The following is a 25,113-nucleotide window of genomic DNA, read 5'->3' as shown; positions in this document are numbered from 1 at the left end:
TGGGCTTCAAATGTCGTATTCCTCTTGTCAAGCTGTTCCTGAACAACAAACAACATCAGAAATGTCTTACCTGGACTAAAGAAAAAAAGAACCGGTCTGTTGCTCAGTGGTCCAAAGTCCTCTTTTCTGATGAGAGCAACTTTTGCATCTCATTTGGAAACCAAGGACCCAGAGTCTGGAGGAAGAATGGAGAGGCACACACTGCAAGATGTTTGAAGTCCAGTGTGAAGTTTCCACAATCTGTGTTGATTTGGGGAGCCATGTCATCTGCTGGTGTTGGTCCACTGTGCTTCATTAAGTTCAGGGTCAACGCAGCCATCTACCAAGAGATTTGGGAGCACTTCTTGCTTCCTTCCACAGACGAGCTTTATGAGGATGCTGACTTCATTTTCCAGCAGGATTTGGCACCTGCCCACACTGCCAAAAGTACCAAAACCTGGTTCAATGACCATGGGATTACTGTGCTTGATTGGCCAGCAAACTTGCTGGACCTGAGCCCCATAGAGAATCTATGGGGCATTGCCAAGAGAAAGATGAGAGACATGAGACCAAACAATGCAGAAGAGCTGAAGGCTGTTATTGAAGCATCCTGGTCTTCCATAACACCTCAGCAGTGCCACAGGCTGATAGCATCCATGCCACGCCGCATTGAGGCAGTAATTGATGCAAAAGGGGCCCAGACCAAGTACTGAGTACATATGTATGCTTATACTTTTCAGAGGTCCGATATTGTTCTATGTACAATCCTTGTTTTATTGATTTCATGTAATATTCTAATTTTCTGAGATTGTGAATTTGGGATTTTCATGATCTGTAAGCCATAATCATCAAAATTATGACAAACCAAGGTTGAACTATTTTGCTTTGCATGTAATGAGTCTATCTCATATATTAGTTTCACCTTTTAAGTTGCATTACTGAAATAAATGAACTTTTGCACGATATTCTAATTTTTCGAGTTTCACCTGTATATGGTTTTTACTTGGAAATGACAATATTGGATGAGATACTCACAGGAACTGAGGAAAAAATGATTAGAAAATTGTATAGTTATTTACTTGAAGTGAAGTTAGAAGAAGAACAAGTCAAAGAAACAATGATAGCATGGGCAAAAAAATTTGGATATGCGATTGAGTTAAATAAATGGCAGCAATTATGGGAAAGAAATTATAAATTCACAATGGCCACAGCATATAAAGAGAACTTATATAAAATGTTTTATAGATGGCACACACCACCAGAAAGATTGGCAAAAATGTTTATAGATAAATCAGCTAAATGTTGGAAATGTCATCAGATGCCAGGATCATATTATCATATGTGGTGGACATGTCCAGAAGTGAAAAACTATTGGGCAAATATGGCTAGAGAAAATGACACAGCAACATATTGATTTAAATCCAGAATTGTTCCTGTTGGGCATTCTTTCAGAGAAGTATAGTAAAGAACACACACATATGATAATACATGTAATAACAGCAGCAAGAATTGTATTTGCACAAAATTGGAAAGAAGAAAAAATTCCTACAAAGGGAGAGGTGATTAAGAAAATATTGGAATGTGCAGAAATGAATAGGTTGACATTGGCAATTAAAGGGAAAGAAGAATCAGAGTATTATAACATATGGGGAAAATTTTATCAATGGATAGAAAATGAGTATAGACAATAAACATGGTAAAGATAAGAACTTGGGGAGGATTAAGTTGTAGTATATTAATATTAAATGAAAAAGGAAACACAAATGTATGTATTAAGAAATGATGATATATTATGAAGAATGATGGTACATAAATATTATACCCAGAGGATACATGGATTGATTAATAATGTACAGGAATGTAAGAAGAGATATAACTATAAAGCAAAAAAGAATCTTGAAATGAAGATGTATGTGACTAGAAATCGAGGCTGCTCGAAAACCATCTCAGATTGAATTGAAAAAGGAAACAAAAAGGGAGGGGAGAGGGTAAAGAGGGGGAGGGAGGAGAGTTGGGAGGTGAGAAGAAAAGAAGAATGGGAAAAGGAGGGAAAGAAAGAAGGGGGAAAGAGGGGGAAAGAGGGTAAGAAAGGAAGGAAGAAGAGAGAGGGTAAAGAGGAGAGGAAGTAGAAAAGGGAAGGAGAGGAGGATTGAGGAAAGTAGAAAGAAACAGAAGAGGAGAGAGAAGAGAAGAAAAGGAAAGGTTGTATTAAAATAAAGGAAGGAGATGGTAGAAGAGCAGACCCGAACAACTAATTAGCAAATGGAAGTTAAAGAACAAGATGAATGAATAATGATTAACGATGGACAAAAGACTGTACATTTGAATATGTTGATAAAAAATAAAAATAAAAAAATTTGATGCCGAGTTCAACCCGTTTACATTTATTGATATTGCTTTTATTTCTTCTTCCATGTTTTACTGATTACTAACTTTTGATCTTGTCTCTCTTGTCTCTCTTGTCTCTCTTTGTTCTTTTGCATCTTTTGCTCTTGCTCCTTCTCTCATTCTGTTTTCTTCCTGGTTGTTCTTTCTTCCTTCTCTTTTATGCTTGCCTCTTGATAGCCGGTCCCTCTTGCTTCTGCTGTTTTTCCATCTTCTAGCAGACCCCAATATTGCTCATAAAATACTGTTGCTTTTTCAATGGACTCTAATTTATGTCTTTGTTCTTGCCATGTCATCAATATTCCTTCTGGGATTAACCACCTAAAACTCACTTCTTTTGTAATTAAAAGCCTTGTTAAGAAATGGTATTCTTTCCTCAAATCTCTAACTTTTCTAGATATTTGTCTCAGCACCACTATCTCTTTATCTTTATATTTCATTGCAGTGTTTCTCGTTATTTGTAGAAACTCTGTTTTTATCACTTTCTTTGTGAATCTTACATGGATTTCTCTCGGTAATTTATTTCTCAGTGCATATCTTGTGTGCACTCTAAAAACCTCATCCATCTCATTTAATATCTTCTTCTTAGGTTGTTCCAACACTTCTACCAACATCTCTGCAAACACATCCAGCAAATTTTCTCCTTTCTCTTCCTCTATATTTGGAAATCTTACATAATAATCAGATCTATCAATTTCCAAAGAAATAATTGTTCGCTCTGATGTCAATTTTTCCTCTAATTCTTCCACTTTCTTTTCTGTCAAGTCCACTTTTTTCTCTACTTTTTGAATTCTTTCTTCATTTTTCCCAATCATCTCTTTCACTTCTTTTAAGTCTTCTTTCAAATTGTCATGAAGGGTCTCTATGAGATTTTTTAAATGCATCATTTCTGACGTTTTTAATGTTTCTATTGTAGAGGGGCTTTCTGCTGAATGCAAATATGCTATAAATTTATTCATCCCTTAGTGTTATATGTCCCAATTTATAATCCACTTGTAATTACTATTTATAATCCAAATATCTAATTCACCCCACTGGATGAACTAGAAAAAAGAAAAAGAAAAAAATATAAACAAAAAGGTTAAAGAAAAATCTAATCTGCCTCCCCCCAAGTGAAAAGGTATCAAATAATACTATCCAGAAAAAAAGAGGGAAAAAAAGAGAAAAGAAAGAAAAAAATTTATATATATATATATATATATATATATATATATATATATATATATATATATATATATATATAGTTTTGCAGCTCTGGTTGTGTGAAATCTCATTCACAAGCTTCACACCCACGTGGCTCACTGACGAAGCCTTATAAGGCAGAAATAGCTATTTGAGTCTCCCAGAGAGCAACACAGAGTTGCAGTTTGTCAACAGAGAAAAAAAGCCCTGAAGCTTGTGAATGAGATTTCACACAACCAGAGCTGCAAAACAACTTAGTTTACGTAGGTAAAACCTGGCTAGAAAGAATATGCACATAAAAGCCTACGAAAAAGAAAAAGACACATTATACCTTTACAGGGGGAATATTTGAGAAGTGGGTGTGGCTCACTGACGAAGCCTTATAAGGCAGAAATAGCTATTTGAGTCTCCCAGAGAGCAACACAGAGTTGCAGTTTGTCAACAGAGAAAAAAAGCCCTGAAGCTTGTGAATGAGATTTCACACAACCAGAGCTGCAAAACAACTTAGTTTACGTAGGTAAAACCTGGCTAGAAAGAATATGCACATAAAAGCCTACGAAAAAGAAAAAGACACATTATACCTTTACAGGGGGAATATTTGAGAAGTGGGTGTGGCTCACTGACGAAGCCTTATAAGGCAGAAATAGCTATTTGAGTCTCCCAGAGAGCAACACAGAGTTGCAGTTTGTCAACAGAGAAAAAAAGCCCTGAAGCTTGTGAATGAGATTTCACACAACCAGAGCTGCAAAACAACTTAGTTTACGTAGGTAAAACCTGGCTAGAAAGAATATGCACATAAAAGCCTACGAAAAAGAAAAAGACACATTATACCTTTACAGGGGGAATATTTGAGAAGTGGGTGTGGCTCACTGACGAAGCCTTATAAGGCAGAAATAGCTATTTGAGTCTCCCAGAGAGCAACACAGAGTTGCAGTTTGTCAACAGAGAAAAAAAGCCCTGAAGCTTGTGAATGAGATTTCACACAACCAGAGCTGCAAAACAACTTAGTTTACGTAGGTAAAACCTGGCTAGAAAGAATATGCACATAAAAGCCTACGAAAAAGAAAAAGACACATTATACCTTTACAGGGGGAATATTTGAGAAGTGGGTGTGGCTCACTGACGAAGCCTTATAAGGCAGAAATAGCTATTTGAGTCTCCCAGAGAGCAACACAGAGTTGCAGTTTGTCAACAGAGAAAAAAAGCCCTGAAGCTTGTGAATGAGATTTCACACAACCAGAGCTGCAAAACAACTTAGTTTACGTAGGTAAAACCTGGCTAGAAAGAATATGCACATAAAAGCCTACGAAAAAGAAAAAGACATATATATATATATATATATATATATATATATATATATATATATATATATATATATATATATATATATATATATATATAATTATTTGATTAATAAGAAGATGAAAAAGAATTTTTTTTAATCCATTATGTTTCTGCAGGCTCTTCTTGCCTTAATCCAAATTTTAAATGAACGAGCAGTATTTTTCTTCATTCAATCAGAGGGGGAAAAAAAAAGGGGGGGAGTGACAAAAGGAAAGTGGGAAAACTATAGCTTTCACTATACAGACTTTTGTCAGTAGGGTGATATCTGCTTTTTAATATGATGTGTAAGTTTGCTATAGCTTTCCTCCCAAGGAGCAAGAGTCTCTTAATTTTATGGCTGCAGCCACTATCTGCAGTGATTTTGGAGCCCAACAAAATAATTCTGTAACTGCTTCCATTTCTTCTCCTTCTGTTTGCCAGAAAGTGATGGGACTGGATGCCAAGATCTTAGTTTTCTAATGTTGAGTTTCAAGACAACGTTTCCACTCTCCCATTTTACTTTCATCAAGAGGTTCTTGATGAAGGTAAAAGTGCAAAGAAGAGCAACAATGATGATCAAACGCCTTGGACAAAAACAAATGAAGAACAGTTGCAGGGTTTAGCTAGTCTAGACAAAAGAAGGATTAGAGGGAACATGATAGCAGTATTCCAGTATTTGAGAGGCTGCCACAAAGAGGAGGGGGTCAATTTATTTTCCAATGTACCAGAGGGCAGGACAAGAAATAATGGGTGGAAACTAATCAAAGAGAAAAGCAACCTGGAATTCAGGAGAAACTTCCTAGCAGTCAGAACAATTAACTAGTGGAACAGCTTGCCATCAGATGTTGTGGCTTCTTCATCACTGGAAGTTTTTAAGAAGAGATTGGACAGTCACTTGTCTGAAATGGTATGAGGTTGGACTAGAAGAACTCTTCTGATTGATTGATTGATTGATTGATTGATTGATTAATTTCCTGTCTTTAAAGTAGCATCAACAGCTTATTTGATGTGGTTGATGTTTCTCCTGGCTAGCTTAATTCTGGATTGTGATTCATCCAGCCTGGAATTTCATATAATGAAATGAAATATTACCCTGCATATAATTTAAATGAAAATATACAGCTTTGTAGTACTCTTTCCCTATTTTAAATTAATCAGTTGTTCCATGTCTCATTCTAAGTAAAAGCTTTAGCATCATCAATGAAGCAGAACTAGATGGTTTTCTGGAAACCTTGCTTTCTCATAATGCAGCAAATGTTGGCAATTTAATTGCTATATCCTCTGCCTTAAGAAAAAAAATCATTTTTACTTCTTGGTTCTCGGTTCACGTACTGCTGAAGCCTAGCTTGTAGGATTTTGAGTACAACCTTAGTGTGTGAAATGAGCACAAATATATGGTAGTTTTAAGCATCTTAGTATTTATCATATATTAATTACAAGCCATCTGGCTTAAGTAGCTTTCACAATTAAACTACAGAGCTTGATTTTATTTTATTTTTTTTACTGTTTTTTATTTTGCAATTCTATGTTAATTTTATTTCAGTAATCTGATAAATTATCTCTTGTTAGAATGATTGTTATGTTATTTGATTGATACTGGTATACAGCTTAATTTAAAAAGTGTTTATTTTATCTATTTTTAAACAAACATTCGTATGTATATTTTGAACATATGAATTATTTCTCCCTCATTCGGTTTGTTCCTCTCTGATTTCAGGTTCATTCTTTTCTGAGAAGTGTCAGATTCAACAACAGTGTTGGTGAAAAGATCTCCTTTGATAAAAATGGAGAATTCATTGGTGGATTTGAAATTATCAACTGGGTCACATTCCCAAATCAGTCTTTTGCGAGGATTAAAGTTGGAATGGTAGATCCCACACCTCCAGCAGAGAAGTTCTTCAATATTTCTGAAAATTCCATCACATGGCCAGAAGATTTTAATCAGGTTAGCTCTTTGAATCTTAGTTTGTCTGCCTTCATTTAAATATAATTATTGATGAAAGTCTCAGAATATCATTTCTGAATAACCCAGGTATGAATCTACTGGTGAAGGAAAAATATTACTACATTTTCTAACAATTGCTATTGAATATTAGGAAATATAATTTTGTGGTTCCCTGTTAATTATGGACAATGGTTTTCATGGTTTTGAAGTAAAAGTTGCAAGCCTAAATCTCATCAGTTTCCTGACATCAAAATTCCGAAGTTGAGAACACCAACTTTTTAACTAACTAGCACAGAAATTGTCTTTGAAGAGTGTTGATGATGGTTATTGAAGGCTATAAATACAATTTTTGTAGATATTTAATTAATTATAATTTCAGAGCAATTACATCTAAAATTATGTCATCCCACTACTTAATTTTTAATGTGTTGATTCCACAGAAACTCTCCAACCACTTCTTTCTCTCTCTGTATTTCAATATATATTTCTTGATTCATTGATAGGCAGTACCTTTATCTTTGTGTAATGATCCTTGTGAGACAGGACACAGCAAGGCCAAGAAAGAAGGAGTGTTGTTTTGTTGCTATGATTGCCGTCTATGTCCAGAGGGAAAAATATCAAAGGAGAAAGGTAGAAAACTTCCAAATTATCCAAATAAGCCAATACTATAATTTCCTATATCAACTCACCTGCATTCTTTTTCAGATATAGATGACTGCTCTCCATGTCCAGAAGATCAATATCCAAATCCAGGAAAAAATATGTGCATTCCAAAGCGGATCACCTTTTTGTCCTATGAAGAACCTTTAGGGATCAGTCTGACTGTCCATTCCCTTTGTTTTTCTTCAATGACATCCATGGTCATCACAATCTTCACGAAGCATAAAGATACTCCCATCGTCAAAGCCAACAACCAAAATCTCACTTATATACTCCTAGTTTCCCTTCTCCTCTCTTTCCTTTGTGTTTTTCTATTTATTGGGAGGCCCAATACGATTGTGTGCCTCCTTCGACAACCAGCTTTTGGCCTCATCTTTTCTGTGGCAGTTTCTTGTGTCTTAGCCAAAACCTTTGTTGTGGTTCTAGCATTCATGGCTACCAAACCTGGTTCCAGACTGAGGAAATGGGTTGGGGGAAGAATGGTCAGTTTCATTCTTCTATCCTGTTCCCTTGTTCAAATATGTGTTTGTGCTGCATGGCTGATAACATCCCCACCATATCCAGATTTTGATGCACATTCAGTACCTGAAGAACTTATCCTGGAGTGCAATGAAGACTCGGTCATGTTCTACTGTGTTTTGGGCTTTATGGGTTTTCTTTCTCTGCTTAGCTTCTCTGCTGCTTTTCTAGCCAGGAAGTTACCTGACAGTTTCAATGAAGCCAAATTCATCACCTTCACCATGTTGGTCTTCTGCAGTGTTTGGCTGTGCTTTATTCCAACCTATCTAAGCACAAGGGGAAAATATACGTTGGCTGTGGAGATCTTTTCCACGATCTCCTCCAGTGCTGGATTATTGGTGTGCATCTTTCTTCCCAAGTGTTTTATCATTGTGATGAGACCTGAACTGAATGATAAACACCAGCTTATGAAGAGAAAGTTTTAAGAAACCTTTATGTTTGCCTGATATTCTTTATAGGTACATGTTGGAGAAATTCACCACATATAAGCTAGAGAACAATGTACAGAGACAGTGATGTTCTATGTTTTCCCATCCTCTGAGATTTGGATAGCTTGGAAGATTTTGTTTTTGGAAGGCAATTATAACTGAGGTCTATAAAAAGATAAATTACAGCACAAATTAATGTATTGACATAATTACTGGCATTATAGATTTATTGACATATTTTAGTATGTTATGGTGAGCTCTGATTAAATGTATTGATTAAATATGAATTGTAAATTTGTCTTTGTTGGTCATCATAATTCATATGCAGTAGAATATGTAAAAAGAAATGCAGTTAAATACAAATGAGATTTTTTTAAAACAGGGAATATCTACATTTTTTTTTCCTGAAGCAATTGGACAGAGGGAAATCCATGATGCATACCACATGCAATGGTCTCCTACAAAACATGGGGTAAATTTAAAAGCTGGCCATATGTCTTCTTCTCAATAGCAATGATCAAAGAAATTTTTTGCACAAAAAATAATTCTAGTAAATTCAAATAGATTCCATCAGAAGTCCAATTCATGCTAGTATCCAATTTGCATAAGAGTCTCCTTTTAAGAGATTCAGTCAAGTATGATGACTGTGAACAACATGTTTCATGGTCATAAGTCTATTTGAGTAGATAGTTTTGCAGCACTTGAATGAGAGGCACACAGTGGTAAATAAATAAAATAAATAAAATGTGCCAGTTGATGACTCCAGTGGGTTTACCTGTTAAGCATGCTGGCAGAAAAGGCATGCTCTGGATCCCATTGGCTGACAGGGTACAGGAGAAGAATCTTTTCTGCTGTGGCTTCTGTACTTCAGAATACATGCCTGCTGAGCTGATTAATTGATAGATGCTACCTCCTCCTTGTCCATACTTTACTCCCCTCTGCCATCTTTCTTAATTGAATTTTAACTGAATTTTAAATTTTTGCTGCTTCAGGATTTTTTATCATATTTTAATCATATGATTATAAACTGCTTAGGGTCATCTTGGCAAGATGGATGGCATAGATATTTAGTAATAAATAAATCTCAGTTTGTTAATCTTATTTTCCAGCCTGATATTTCATTTTGGTGGCACGCAGTTTGGGTTTTTCCTCAATCATGCAAGTTCACTGTGGAAGAATCAGCCATTCTCAATGGACAATAAAGGGTGCCACTGCTTCTTAGGCACTAGGCCTAAGCACTAGGCACTAGGCTTTTAAAGCCTTTTATGGATAAGTATATGTTAAAAACACATAAGAAAATTCAAAATGTCAGAACAAAGCTTGAAGCAAAGTTTAATTTGCTGGCAAGGGAACTCCAGGAAGAATTCCAATGTCTGAAAGGAGATATGAAACAGGGGAAAGCCAGAGTAGATTGTATGGAGCATAAATTAGAGAAGACAAACTCTTTATGTGAAGCTGAATTGGAAGAGATAATAATTCTTGGAGCTCAGATTAAAAATTAAGGATGGTGAAGGCCTTGGCCCAGTTAATTAATAAGGAGGAAAAAGAAATGGATATTGATTTGGACAAGATTTAAAGAATAAGCTCCAGATTCACCATCACAAGAAAGTTACCAAGGGATGTTGTAGTTCATTTTGTAAGAAGAATAACAAAGGATCAGGTTCTGCATTGCCATTTTAAACACAGGTTGACAAACAAAAATATAGATATTATTGTTCTGAAGGAAATTCCAGTTTGAATTCCTTACCGATATCTTGAAGCAGAGAAAAAATTATTCCATTGGGATAAGTTGGAAGGAGTGATACTCACCTACCATGAGCAAAGATTTAGACTGAATTCTACACAGAAAGATACATTTTTTTTGGATCAAACATGAATTAATTTCAGCTCCAGATGGAGCTGAATGGGTATAGGGAAAAAATCAGTGGTTGAGCAAGGTCAAAAACGTGGCATTGAAGAAGTCAATGTGGCAGAAAGAAAAAGAAGGAAAGAAGAAGATGTGCCCAAGATAGTTGTACAGGAATCTACTATGTTGCTTAAAGATGGAGATTAAGTTTATCATATGGAATATTAGTGGAGCAATGCCCCATCTAAGCATAAACAATATTTCATTATCTGAGGAAATTTAATGTTGATAGAGTCTGTCTCTATTGACTATTAGGGGCGAATCACTGGCCCCCATGGAGAGGGCTTGCAACTTGGGCGTCCTCCTGGATTCACGGCTGTCTTTAGAAAAGCATTTGATGGCCGTGACCGGGAGGATTTTTCATCAGGTCCACCTGATTCGCCAGTTGCGTCCCTTTCTAGATCGGGACTCCTTACACACAGTCACTCATGCCCTCGTCACTTCCCGCCTGGACTATTGCAACGCTCTCTACATGGGGCTCCCCTTGAGGAGCACTCGGAGGCTCCAACTGGCACAGAGTGCAGCCGGCCGGGTGGTTATGGGAGTGACGTGGCATTCCCATGTAACACCCCTCCTGTGCGAGCTGCACTGGCTCCTGGTGGTCTTCCGGGTGCGCTTCAAGGTTTTGATTATCACCTTTAGAACGCTCCATGGCTTAGGACATGGTTATTTAAGAGACCGCCTGCTACCACCAATAGCCTCCCACTGGCTGGTACGCTCTCATAGAGAGGGGCTTCTCCGGATGCCGTCGGCCAAACAATGTTGACTGGCGGCCCCCGGGGGGGAGCCTTCTCTGTGGGGGCACCTACTATCTGGAATGAGCTCCCCCTGGAGATACGGAGGATCCCAGATCTGCGCACCTTCCGTCGCGCTCTCAAGACTTTTTTATTCCATCAAACCGACCTGGCCTAAATCTTATTTAATTCATTTTATTCGATTTTAAATTTTTATATGTATGTGTTTTATTTTGTGGCTGTTCACCGCCCTGAGTCCTTCAGGAGTAGGGCGGTATAGAAATTCAATAAATTCAATAAAATAAATAAATAAATAAATAAATAAATAAATAAATAAATAAATAAATAACAATCTCAAAAATAAAATTCTGAAAGTGGACATTCTGCCTAAATCTTTTTCTGATCATAATCCTATGTTTCTGGTTTTAAGAGGAAAGAGCTCAAGTTTTAGATGGAGATTAAATGAAGCTATTTTACAAAAGGAAAGGATTGTAAAAGACTAAAAAGAAACTGCAAGAGTACTTTGAGAATAATTTAGGTAAAAGAACAAGTTGAACAACAGTATGGGATACTAGTAAGGAGGTTATGAGGGGCTATTTTATATAGCACAATCGTTCAGAGAGGAAAAAAATAACAGGAAAAGACACAAAGATCAGACTGATCCAATGAGACAGAAGGAAATTCAACTGCAAAAGACACCCATGGATCTTAAAATTTTATACCATATCAAATTGTTATGGCAACTATTGTCTATGTTAACAGTACAGGAAATAGAAACAAAATTGAACTATGCACAACAAAGAGACGTCAAGTTTGCAAATAAACCAGGGAGATGGTTGGTGTATAATTTAAGAACAAAAAGGCCAAAGACAATGATTGGAAAAATTTATGAAGGCAGTAATGTAATAACAGACAATGAACTTATTAAAAAGCCCTTTCATAATTTCTATTTGAATTTCTACAAAAGATAGGAATTAGATGAATATCTTTTTTAAAAAAATATATTTTATTTGTTTTTAAACATCTTAAACATAAAATACATCTTTTAAGAGCAAAGGTTTGGTCCAGTATTAGATAAGTACAATTGCCCACATTTCTTTAACCAATTTGATTCCAAATTTCACCCATTTACATCTTTAAAAAGAAAAAAAGATCAAATCACCAATTTTTTTATCATACATTCTAACATCTTATTCTAAACACTTGGCATTCTATTGTATCACCATAAATCTTAAGTCACACATAAAACAAAGCTCCTTTTTGTATACAATCTTTCATTTCCAAATAAACACCATTCTAAATTTTTATCATTTTGTCAATCAGAATTCCACATATATTCCTTAGTCTTAAGACCCATTTCATCAAATCTATATTTTAACCTCTATTGATTTACATCTAATTTCCTTAATCTTGTCATGAAATACGCTTCTCATTTTACATAAAATCACTTCAGAATCGGTTCACATTCCACGTTTCCATCCATAATTTTATCCAGTTCCCAATCTACTTTATTTTGGCTGATTTCCAGCATATTTTCCATTACTCCTAGATCTATTATTTAGCTGGTTCACAGCAAGCTGTTTTCCAGCATAATCTCCTCCATTTCTCCCGCTGATTGCCAGCATAATTTCCTCCACTCCTAAATCTGTTATTTGGCTGGTTCACAGCATTTTAATTTAGCTGTTCTCCAGCATAGTATCCTCCACTCCTTCTGCTAATTACCAGCATAATCTCCTCCACTCCAAGGTCTATTGTTGCTGATTGCCAGCATGCTTTCCTCCACTCCTACATCTATTATTTTAGCTGTTTTATTTTAGCTGATTCACAGCATATTACATAGGTTGCTTTTTCAACATATTCTCCTCCATATCTCCCGCCAATTTAAAATAGAAACGTGTTACAACAAATATCTTCTCACATATTCTCTCCTGAATTATAGGTTTTCCTTAAATTCATCCCATTTCATATTTATTCTTATTTTTCTGTGAAGGCAACATTTTTATCCTCCTTAAAATCAATTTTCTGTGATTATTAAATCTATAAATAACTCCTGTTAATATTCAAAATTCATTTAGATATTTAAAACATCCTATTCTCATTTAGTCATTATATTCTTGTTTCATCACCAGGAAATAGATGATGTCTTTGAAGACAACAGCTGCCTAAACTATCAGAAACCCAGAGGCAACTTATGAATGATCTGATAACTGCTTTTGAGATATCAGAAGGCTTTTTAAAAAAATGAATTCAGGCCAAGCCCAAAGGCCCAGATGGTTTTATAAGCCAATATTATAAGTGCTTTGATGATGAACTCCTCCAACCACTAAAGGAAACAATCAGAGGTGGTATTCAGCCAGTTCTGACTGGTTCTGCTGAACCGGTAGCAGACATTTGAAGTAGTTCAGAGAACTTGCAAATACCACCTCTGGCTGGCCCCGCCCTGATCTACTTGCTGCCTCCCAGCTGATCGATTTTACAGAATTCTTTCCCTGGAGTGGGGTGGAAATGGAAATTTAACAGAATCCTTCCCCTGGAGTGGGGTGGGAATGCAGATTTTACAGTATCCTTCCCCATGGAGTGGGGTGGAAATGGGGATTTTATAGAATCTTTCCCCTGGAGTGGGGAGGGAATGGAGATTTTACAGAATCCTTCCACGGAGTGGGGTGGGAATGGATATTTTACAGAATCCTTCCCCTGGAGTGGGGTGGGAATGGATATTTTACAGTATCCTTCCCCAGGAGCGAGGTGGAAATGGAAATTTAACAGAATCCTTCCATGGATTAGGGTGGGAATGGAAATTTAACAGAATCCTTCCATGGAGTGGGGTGGGAATGGAAATTTAACAGAATCCTTCTATGGAGTGGGGTGGGAATGGAGATTTTACAGTATCCTTCCCCTGGAGCAAGGTGGAAATGTAAATTTAACAGAATCCTTCCCCTGGAGTGGGGAGGGAATGGAGATTTTAGAGTATCCTTCCCCAGGAGCGAGGTGGAAATGGAAATTTAACAGAATCCTTCCATGGAGTAGGGTGGGAATGGAAATTTAACAGAATCCTTTCCTTGGAGTGGGGTGGGAATGAATATTTTACAGTATCCTGCCCCTGGAGTGGCATGGAAATGGAGATTTTACAGTATCCTTCCCCTGGAGTGGGGAGGGAATGGAGATTTTACAGTATCCTTCCCCTGGAGCGAGGTGGAAATGGAAATTTAACAGAATCCTGCCATGGAGTGGGGTGGGAATAAATATTTTACAGAATCCTTCCCCTGGAGTGGAGTGGGAATGGAGATTTTACAGTTTCCTTTCCCCTTGAGTGGAGTGGAAATGGAGATTTAACAGAATTCCTTCCCTTGGAGTGGGATGGGAATGGAGATTTTACAGTATCCTTCCCCAGGAGCTGGGTGGGAATGGAGATTTTACAGAAGCCACGCCCACCCAACCATACCACGCCCACCAAGCCATGCCCACAGAACCGGTATTAAAAATTTTGAATCCCGCCACATATCCTTAAAATATCAAAATGAGAAACAGGGAGCCTTAATATTTTTAGAAGAATGGGATGGGATGGGATGGGATGGGATGGGATGGGATGGGATGGGATGGGATGGGATGGGATGGGATGGGATGGGATGGGATGGGATGGGATGGGATAGAAAAGAGTAGAGTAGAGTAGAGTAGAGTAGAGTAGAGTAGAGTAGAGTAGAGTAGAGTAGAATAGAATAGAATAGAATAGAATAGAATAGAATAGAATAGAATAGAATAGAATAGAATAGAATAGAATAGAATAGAATAGAATAGAATAGAATAAATATTATTGAATCCTTACAATATCATAATGAGAAACAGGCAGCCTTAATATTTTTAGAAGAATGGGATGGGATGGGATGGGATGGGATGGGATGGGATGGGATGGGATGGGATAGAACAGAACAGAACAGAACAGAACAGAACAGAACAGAACAGAACAGAACAGAATTACAGTAATGCCCTTACACACATATATATTTATATCTCTATTTCACTTTATGGATCTAATGATTTTATTTTTTTGTCTTGTGGCTCATGCGTTCCTCCCTCTACAAGTCCTCACATGTTTTCAAGTTGTTCATATGTGTGACTGTGTTACTATCATTATGGAATCAATCAGTTTTCTCTTCCAAATCCTATGGAACTCCATGAAAATAGGAGCAACTGACACTGAGTAATGGTATTTATTGTCCCTATCCTATTCCAACCCATGGAGTGAGTTGATTTTTCTCTGTGAGTTGATTTTTAGTATGTTGCACTCTCTAGTGTTGTCTGAAAAACAGAAGGCAGATCTGTCTGATCTACTTCAAAGATCTTGTAGCAGACAGATGCATTTGTACACAGAAAGAAGACACTCATGGAAGATGTTAGTATTGGTGGAGTTGTTGTTAATAGTATTGCCTGATATGGTGAGCAAGAATCCTAGCCTTCAATGGGACCTTCAGGAGCCTCTTCCTATTCGGCACAGTTATCATCAACTTGGAGACATTAACATTGCTGGCATTATTTCTGTATTCTTTGCAACTTCTGATCCTATTGAGTTCATTCAAGATCCTTCTCAGGCATTTCAGGAAGGAGTTATGTAAGTACATCATTAATTTATTCTCAGGCTCTGAACTTTGCTGGTAAAACACATGATACTTGAAATATTTTCCTCTAATGGCAAAAACTCCAGAAAGGAACAACTAAAATAGGATGCCTAGGTTTGTTTTACAGTATGTAAAGTTATATTTTACTTCAGTTTCCAGATAAAGTTGAAATAGTTGGAATAGAGATTATATTTCCATTGATAACAAATCTCATCTAAAGATCTATTATTGCACAGGTATGTATGGCTATATTTATAAAGCTGTTACTACAATTAAGAAAGGGGAAGCACATATTTCCCATAAGTTTTCTCATTGATATTTCTGGAACCAAAATGTAGCAATTTCCTTCTGCATATAAGCTATTCTTAAATGCTGTGGTTTGGAAGTGGACCATTTTCATTTACTGGAATGGGGGTCCCAACTTTTTGGACCTCAGGGACCACCAAGTTCATAATTCTAAATCCCACAGACCACTAATACGAATCCAGTGCGCCGCTTGCTGAAGCGCCGGGACTCCCAGTGACAGGATGGGGTCCTTCAGGCACTCTCCCTCCTCTTTCTTTCTATCTCTCTCTCTTTCTCTCTTTCTCTCATTTTTTTTCTCTCTCTCTCTCCCCCTCTCTCTTTCTCTCTCTCATTCTCTCTTTCTTTCATTCTGTCTTTCCCTCTCTTTTTCTCTTCTCCCTCTCTCATTCTCTCTCCCCCTCTCTTTTGCTCTCTCTTTCATTCTCTTTCTCATTCTCTCTGTCCCCCTCTCTCTTTCTCTGTCCCCTTCTCTCCCCCTTTCTCATTCTCTCTCTGTCTCTCATTCTCTTTCATTCTGCACTACCTACCAAATTTCCCATAGAGTCCTGTAAAAATTCAATCTTTCTAGATTCTGCCTCTTTTCTTAATCTACTGTATATGACAACCATCAGCCCGGCTTGTTAGCATGCTCAAATTGGCTTTGTTGACATTTCCAAATTTTATTCGCCAAATCGTTTTGATCTAGGATGGATAACTCATGCCTAATCAGATCAATTTTCTCCTTAATCAAATTATTATGTGGATCTAAATGCAGCTCTCCTTCAGCTTTCTCCAATTCAGCCATTAACTCAATCTGTTTGGCCTTCTCCTTTCTCCATTTGATAGCTGTATATTTTATTACCAATCCCCTAACTACTGCTTTGGCAGTATCCCAAATATTTTGAAGGGAAGTATCTTCTCTCTTGTTTTCGGCAAAAAAATGATCTAATTCTTTTTTAATCATATTTATAAATCCCTCGTCTTTCATGATCTCAGCCCTCATAGACCATCTCGCTCTTCTAGTGGACCCCTTCCATTTTATTACCAGGGGGTGGTGGTCTGCCCATATATTTGTCCCTATTTCAACCAAATTTATGCCTTCTTTCAAATCTGATGTTGACCAAACCATATCTATCCTGGACCACGATCTATGCCTGGGGAAGAAATATGTAAAGTGCTTTTGCATAGGATAGAAGTCTCGCCAGACGTCTCTTAACCCTATTTCTGTTCTTAGGTTATCCCATGTTTTGGGGAGTACCTTCCTATGCCCTTTTTTGTATTAGGAGAACCCCTTCCTGGATCATAATCAATTGAAGTATCAACAATTGCGTTGAAGTCACCTACTATGCATACATGCTCGTAATTTAATTCATTAATTTTCTTATGAAAATCTTTAAAGAAACCCATTTGATTAACATTAGGGGCATATATATTTACTAAATACTATTTTTTGGCCAATACTAATCTCTAACATCAGTGTCCTACCCTCTGTATCTGCATATACTTGACGTTTCACCAGGTCTCTCCGATCGTAAACGACAACTCCCCTTTTCTTCTGGTCGGCCAAGGATACATACAACTTCCTCAGTTTAGGATAAATTAAAATCTTAGAATGGTCTTTCCTTATATGGGCCTCCTGTAAACATAGAATATCGTAATTATCTTTTTGAAGTTTAGCCCAGACCTTTTTCCTCTTAGTGGGAGCATTCAGGCCATTAATATTAACGGAGAACAGGTGGAGCACCTCATCCATACCTCTGCTTACCTGCATTCTTGTGTTTCTGGGATCTGGTCTCGATTTGGAAATTTGTTCCTCTTTCTTCTCCAGATTGAGTTGTATTTTTATCATGTCCCATATGTTCTGTGGCTGTTGTTTCCTGGGTTACCTCTTCTTGGCTCTTACCTAGGTTACCACCTTCACTTTCTTGGTCACTAAGATTAGTATAGGCCTCTGTGAAGTCCTGTGCTTCCTGTACGGTTTCCAGTCGTAACCTCTGCTCTTGCCAGGTAAACGTCAGGCCTTCCGGTAGAAGCCAGCGATAACGTATCCCTTGTTTCCTCAGCCATGTTGTCAAAAAATCATATTTCCTCCAAATGTCTCGTACTCGTCTCAGGAGCTGGGGCAATACTGTTAGTCGGTTATCTTTGTAGGTAAAAGCTTGGCCCCTCGTTTTCCAAAACATTTCATCCCTTAGTGCTGTTCTGGTAAATCAAACATGGATCTCTTTAGGGAGCTTGTTGTGCCGAGCATAACTAGTATATACTCGGAACACATTGTCAATATCTCTTGAAACTTCTGCAAAATCTCTTCCAGTAATTCCTGCAATGCTCTCTCCCATTAGTACGTCCAGGCGCTCATCTTTCTCTTCAGGGACGTTCTGAAACCGTAAGAAATAGCCAGAACAATCCATTTCGAGGAAGATAATCTCTTCCTCGATTTTTTTATTAGCCAAGGCATGCCGGAGTTCGAGCCGCTCCATCCTACAGGTCACCTTCTCGATCTTTATCTTGTAGCTTGAATCCGTTCCTCGTGATTAGTCAAAGTATTTTGAACCTCCTTAAACTTTGCATGAAACAGCCTTGTCTCAGTAGTTAACATTTCAACATTCCTCTTCAGCTCTTCCAAGGTCTTTGACGTTGACTCTTGATTTTTAATCAACGTCTCCTGTATAGACTGGAGAATATCTTGCGTCAATGCTTTGCCTGGAGTAGCCACGCCTTCAAATGATCTTCGTAACAACACAGAGGTGGTGGCTGGAGATGAGGTTGAAGAGGTCATAATTGCCTTCTTCTTCAAGGTAGTAGTCGTGGTAGCCATTTTGGATATTCCTAAAAAGTCTTTCCAGGCAATCATACAACACCAAATGGTTTCACTGCCTGTTATCAAATTTTACTCTTGCTTCGCTATGTCCAAACCACACTAAGGGTAAATGTACTCACTAATTCCTACTGGCTATCTAAAAGGAAATAGGAAAGGGAAAGGGGAAAAAAAGGAAGGTCCACTGTGATGAGTCTAGGTGCAGTTAGCAATTTTGGTCACTAGATGGCAGCAAATAGCAACTTCTCTAGTTCCCAAGATCTTCTTGCAGTCGAAGCAAATCCAAAAATGACAGCTCATGCAAATGGCATTCTTTGCAACAGAAAATGTTAATGCTGAGTCAAAGACAGGAAAATCAAAGGAAGCACATCACTCTTTCATTCAAGGTCCATGGAGAATCACATTCCTAAACAGTAGGTCAAAATTCAAAATTCACCAATTGTAAAAACAGGTGTCAGGTTTCGTTGCTATCTTAAATAAACTTCATTCTCAAACGCAAAGTCTCTAATGAATCTTTTTTCTTTATTTAAGAATAGAAAACGACATGCCTGAACTCTGGTGCAGCCAAGATTGGCACCTCCTTCCAAACCCCTCCCTTTCCGTTCTTCAACCCCAATGTCTCATTGGCCACCATGCAGATCCATCTCTTCGTCCCAAGCACTTTCTTTTCACAGGAATTTCCCCCCTCCCTCTGTTGCCCAAGTAACACTATCTGCTAAAGAGCCAGGAACTAGGTGAAAGTTCATCTCAGCATTAAAGCAAGTCTTCTGTCTCTTTCATTGATTTCATGTCAGCGCTGAAAGAGATCATAATTTGGAACGCTGACATCCGGCCCCTCTCCCTTCACTTCTCCGATGTAACCTGCCCCATAGGAAAACACAACAAGATAAGTATCATTATCCCCTTCTTTGCTGCGAACCCCCCCCTCCCGGCTTGCCCGGGTGGTCTGCATGGAATTTTGCTATAAGGCGGTCAGCTTGGATGTTTGAGCTCTTCACCCAGGAAGCCTCTGACAACTGGTAGCCCTTCCATTTAATTAAGTATTGGAGGCACCCCCTGTGCCATCTTGAGTCAAGAATTCGCTGCACTTCGTAGTGAGTTTGGCCCCCAACAACCAGGGGCCCAGGGGGTTCACGTGGCATCGGCCTTAAGGTAGACCCCACTATAGGTTTCAGAAGACTACTGTGAAAAACAGGGTGAATCTTCCCCAAGAGCCATGGCAATTGCAGTTGTACTGTAACGGGGTTGATTATTTTTACTATAGGGAACGGTCCTATAAATTTCGGGCCTAATTTCTTACTCGGGAGTCTAAGTCTCAAGTACTTGGTGGAAAGGTAGACTTTCTCTCCCAACTGAAATGGTCTTTGGGGAGTTCGGTGCTTGTCTGCTTGTTTCTTATAAGATTGAGCCGCCTTGGCCAACGCCCTCTTAACATTCTCCCAAGTTTCTCTCAACATTGCCATCCAGTTGGTCAAGCTGACTGAGGAAGGGGGCTCCCTCGGGTACTCTGGCATGGGGACAAAATCCATGCCACTCACTACTTTGAACGGGGTTAGCCCCGTGCTGCTGTGGACAGCATTATTATATGCGACCTCCGCAAAAGATAGGAGGTCTGCCCAATTGGACTGCTGGTAGTCGACGTAGCATCTTAAATACTGTTCTATCATAGCGTTCAGTCTTTCTGCCCCCCCCATTGGTGCTCGGGTGAAATGCTGAACTGAGCCCTTGGGATGACCCTATGGATCGTAGGAACTCCCTCCAGAACTTTGCTGTGAACTGGACCCCTCGGTTGGAGATGATTCTCCTGGGGACTCCATACAGGCGGTAGATGTGTTTCAGGAACAGTTTGGATAACTGGCGGGCTGAGGGCAGTCCGCTACAAGGAATGAAGTGTGCCTGTTTGGAGAATAAGTCTATTACAGTCCAGATCACTGTATTCCCACTGCTCCTCGGTAGGTCTACTATGAAGTCCATCGCAATCTCCTCCCATGGTCTTGTCGGCTCAGCTACTGGTTGCAACAGTCCAGGCGGGCAACCTGGTCTTGTTTTCATCGTGGCACAAATGGTGCAGCTTCTTACTTAACTGTCCATGTCCTTTCTCATGTGGGGCCACCAGAACTGCCTTCGTACTAGGTGCAGAGTCTTTAGGAACCCTAAGTGTCCTGCTGGTTTAACGTCGTGACTCCTCTTGAGGATCAGGGTGCGTAAAGTCTGTGGGACATAGAGCTTTGTCCCTTTCCATGCTAGGTCGTCTCTTTTTGTCAAGAGATGTTGATTGTCTCGGAACCAGGGGTCTGTCAGTGTTTCATTTTTTAATTTTGCAGTTAAGTCACTTGCAAGTTGGCCCTGCTGGTCACGTTGTTGCCGTCTGGTGATCACTTGAGCCGCTGCTTGGGTGGAGGGGATGATGGCATTCACTACCTGCTCCCGCTCACTGTTGTATTGGGGCATTCGGGAGAGGGCGTCAGCCAGGAAATTCCTCCTTCCTGGGATGTGCTTAAGCTCAAAATTGAAACGATTGAAGTATTGAGCCCACCGGACTTGCCTGGGTGACAGTTTCCGTGGGGTTTTTAGGGCCTCCAGGTTTTTATGATCAGTCCAGACTTCAAACGGTTTCTGGCCTCCCTCTAGTAGGTGCTGCCAAGTCAACAATGCCCATCTTACTGCGAACGCTTCCTTCTCCCACGCCGCCCATCGCCTCTCTGTGTCGGTGAGTTTGCGGGAGATGTAGGCGCAGGGTTGTAGATCACCTTGACTGTTCTTTTGGAGTAACACGGCTCCTACTGCCACATCACTTGCGTCTGCTTGGATGACGAAAGTTTGTTCAGGATCAGGGTGTTTTAAGACAGGTTCTTTCGCAAACATTCCCTTTAGCGTCTCAAATGCCTGTTGGCAGCTCAGGTCCCACTGTAGGGGTTGTCCTGGGTGGGGTTTCGTCGCTGGGCTTCCTGTCTTTAGGAGGTCCGTCAAAGGTTTGGCAATTTTCGCGAACGAGGGGATGAATTGTCTGTAAAAGTTTGCGAAGCCTAGAAAGCTTTGCAGTTGTCTGCGGGTGCGAGGGGGCTGCCATTGTAGAACTGATTGGACCTTGGCTGGGTCTATTTCTATCCCCTCGTTTGATACTCGGTAGCCTAGGTAGTCTAGCTGTGATTGATGGAAATCGCATTTTGACAGTTTGACATACAGGTTTGCCCTCAGCAGTTTTTTCAGTACTTGGCGGACGAGGGGTATGTGTTCGTCTATGGTTTCCGTGTAGATGAGAATATCGTCCAAGTAGACGAGGACCCCTTTGTATAGGTGCTCATGTAGGACTTCATTTATCAACTGCATGAACACTGCCGGGGCTCCTTGCAATCCAAGGCTATTATGAAACAGATCGTTTCCCAGTGGTCTGCTAGTTCCAGTCTCACGGGTTCAGTCAAGTGTGTGGCGTACACTCCCCCCACTAAGGACCCATCAACTTACTCAAAGCGAATTGGTTGTTTGAGCTTTTTAGCTCGGATTCCCAATTTTAGAACTGTGGGTAGGTTAATTAGGCACCTTGTGCTACCAGAGTCTATTAGTGCTTGGAAAGTCCCTTGGGCCCCTGTTTTGGGGGCTGTTAGGCGTATGGGGAAAAGAAAAGGATGGACGGGTGCACTCACCATCGGGTCATCCTCGCCTTCGTCCTCCGTGTCATAGGGTTCGGGGGACTGATCTCCCTCATCTGGGATTCCTCTCATTTCGGTCAGGTGAGCGAAAAACTCTGGGATTTGGGGAGCTTTCTGTGGTATGTGGGTGGCGTGCTTGGGCCCTCGTTCCGGTCGTGCTTTGGGCGGTGGGCGGTGGAGCTGGTCCCGGCCTAGGGGTTCCACATCTTGCTGCTATGTGGCCGCTTTCTCCGCATCTGTAGCATTTCAGTGGGCTCTGTGGGGCAGATGGCCTCTGGGTGGGCTGTGGTGTTGGAGTTTCTCATCTGTTGAGTTGCCCCTGGCCCGGCCGGCCCTTCTCCTTTCCATCTGGTGGTTTCGACATGTCGTTCGCCCACAGCCCTCTGTCGACTTTTATTGCTACCCAGAACCATTCAGAGAGTCGGTTTGGGATGTCCCGATAAGCAGTCACTTGGGAAATTCGCTTATCTAGGCTTGTTCTAAAAAAAGTACACCAGCAATCGCTCTGGTAGGGGAGGCAGTGTCCCAATAACTCTCCTGAATTCATGGATATGCTCTCTGATAGGCTTCCCCTTCTGCATTAGGTTTCTTAGCTCATCTTCCACATAGGGGTCCTCCTCTTCCTCCTCATAATGGGCTCTCAATAGTTGCAAGAACCCATCCGCATCTTGCAGCTGGGGGGCCCTGTTTTTGTAGAGGGATGCTGACCACCTCTTTGCTTCTCCCTCCAGCCCTTCCGAGATAGCATTCACTAGGGCTCTGGGGAAAGGATAGAGGTGTCCAAAATGCTCTATGTATATCTTAGCTGAATCGAGGAATTGGGCGAGGTTGTCTGGGTCACCATCGAACTTCCCTCTGAACTGGGGTGGTTCCTCTCTCTCTACCCTCTCCTCTCTGTGCTGAGCTCTGTAGGGCCGGTCTTGGTGTTGATAGTCCTCTGCCTCGTCTCTCATCCTGGGGTAGGGAGGTGCTGCCTCATCTAGGCTTCGCTGCTTGCTGGGAGGGGGGGGGACCCATGGATGCATCATTGGGCTCCTCCTCCTCCTGCTATGGAGGGGGGAAGGGCTGCGCCTTGGCCTACGGCCTCTTGGATCAACAGCCCAGACTGGTTCTCTCTTTTCTTTGGGTCTGCAGGATGGCCCCTCCCCCTGAAGGGTGGCACGGTCAAATTCCTTTTTCAACTCATCTATGGGGCTTTCGAGTGGCTTCCTTAGAATTTCTTGGTGCTTAATTTGTTTTCTGGCTTGTTCCCATTCCCATAGCCAGCTCATCCTGCCCAATTCACTTAGGGGTTTCCCTTTGTCTTTCACATTTGGAAAGGGAAATTCAGCCTCGGATGCTTTTGGCACAGTCCCCGGGTACTTATCTGGCTCACGCTTCTTTATTTGAAGTTCTGCCGATGGGGAAGGCGGGGAGAGTTGAGCCTTCGTACTTTCCAAACTGGCTGGGATCACGGCTGCTTCTCCTCCTCCCGTTGCTTGAAGCAGGCTTTCCTCCAAGAGCTTGGCTTCAGTCATAGTGTCCGGAGATAATCTCCAATCCGACCACACGTCTGGGAGGGAATGGGGTGATTTAGAGTCAGCCAGCCTGGCTTTGGAGGAATCTTGGCTGTCTGTCAGGTTTCGTTGCTATCTTAAATAAACTTCATTCTCAAATGCAAAGTCTCTAATGAATCTTTTTTCTTTATTTAAGAATAGAAAACGACATGCCTGAACTCTGGTGCAGCCAAGATTGGCACCTCCTTCCAAACCCCTCCCTTTCCGTTCTTCAACCCCAATGTCTCATTGGCCACGATGCAGATCCATCTCTTCGTCCCAAGCACGCTGAAATCAGATCGCAATAATCCCTTATAATCCAAGGTTGATAATCTTCTCAGACTGCCAACCAACTTCACTGCCATCTCACTCAGTTTAGGCTCTGAGAGTAGGAAAGTTTTTAAACTCCACTACCTTAAGGCTTCCAATCGAATCACAGTCTCAAATTACCAATCGGGAGTCATTCTTTTAGTTTGGCTGGGATGAATAGATTTCCTCAAGCAGTATAGCCACAGACTCAAGGCGCCATGACCGGCATCCTCTCACTGTGCCAACATGGGGAAGATTCTTCAGTCTCTTCGTGCAGCCTGCACTTTCTGCATGGAGTTGGCAAGCTCCCCTCTTTTCCACCAAGCTTTCCCACTAAGTGGTGGCTTCAAAGAAGCTTCAATGAAGCTGCCGGGTACAGCAAACAGAGAATCAGCTTGGGAGAAGAATCCCTTGCCTCCTCCGGCTGCTGTGACATTGCAGGAAGTCCTCTTTTTAAATTTTCATCCATTTTATTTCTTCATTCCATCTTATATTTCTATACACTTCTAAAGTCAATATGAATAACAGTGAGGATAGCGGACATCCTTGAAAGAGAGGAGAAGGGAAACTATATAAGTGAGATTCTGGTTGTTGGCTTTGATGATGGGAGTATCTTTATGTTTCATGAAGATTGTGATGACCAAGGTTGTCATTAAAGAAAAACAAAGGGAAAAAATAGTCAGACTGATCCCTAAGGGTTCTTTATAAGACAAAAAGGTTATCAGCACATCTCTTTGCCGGGATTTGGATATTGCTCTTCTGGGCATAGAGAATAGTCAGCTATGTCTGAAAAAGAATGCAGGTGAGTTGATATAGGAAATTATACTGTTGGCTTAATCCCA

General features: G+C 40.2%; 1 protein-coding gene across 1 annotated transcript; it reads left to right on the top strand.

Moving 5' to 3' along the window:
- The first annotated feature begins 260 nt into the window (after nt 1–260).
- Nucleotides 261–8,418, top strand: LOC139317634 (vomeronasal type-2 receptor 26-like). The gene is made up of 2 exons (XM_070944717.1): nt 261–426; nt 7,520–8,418. Exons 1-2 carry the CDS (start codon nt 261–263, stop codon nt 8,416–8,418), a joined length of 1,065 nt encoding a protein of 354 aa, XP_070800818.1.
- Nucleotides 8,419–25,113: the final 16,695 nt, after the last annotated feature.

Source organism: Pituophis catenifer, unplaced genomic scaffold (genome assembly GCF_029215685.1).
Source record: "Pituophis catenifer annectens isolate HBS135680 unplaced genomic scaffold, rPitCat1.0.hap2 SCAF_5, whole genome shotgun sequence".
In the NCBI taxonomy this organism is placed as follows: Eukaryota; Metazoa; Chordata; class Lepidosauria; order Squamata; family Colubridae; genus Pituophis; species Pituophis catenifer.
The sequence above is the reverse complement of the archived record's forward strand: the minus strand, read 5'-3'. Positions and strand labels throughout refer to the sequence as shown.

Excerpts from the sequence above, each read along its gene's own strand:
- LOC139317634 (XM_070944717.1), top strand. The coding sequence starts at position 261 with ATGTCATCTGCTGGTGTTGGTCCACTGTGCTTCATTAAGTTCAGGGTC. Across the intron at positions 427-7,519 it reads ACCTGCCCACACTGCCAAAA|ATATAGATGACTGCTCTCCA; the intron begins GTACCAAAACCT and ends ATTCTTTTTCAG.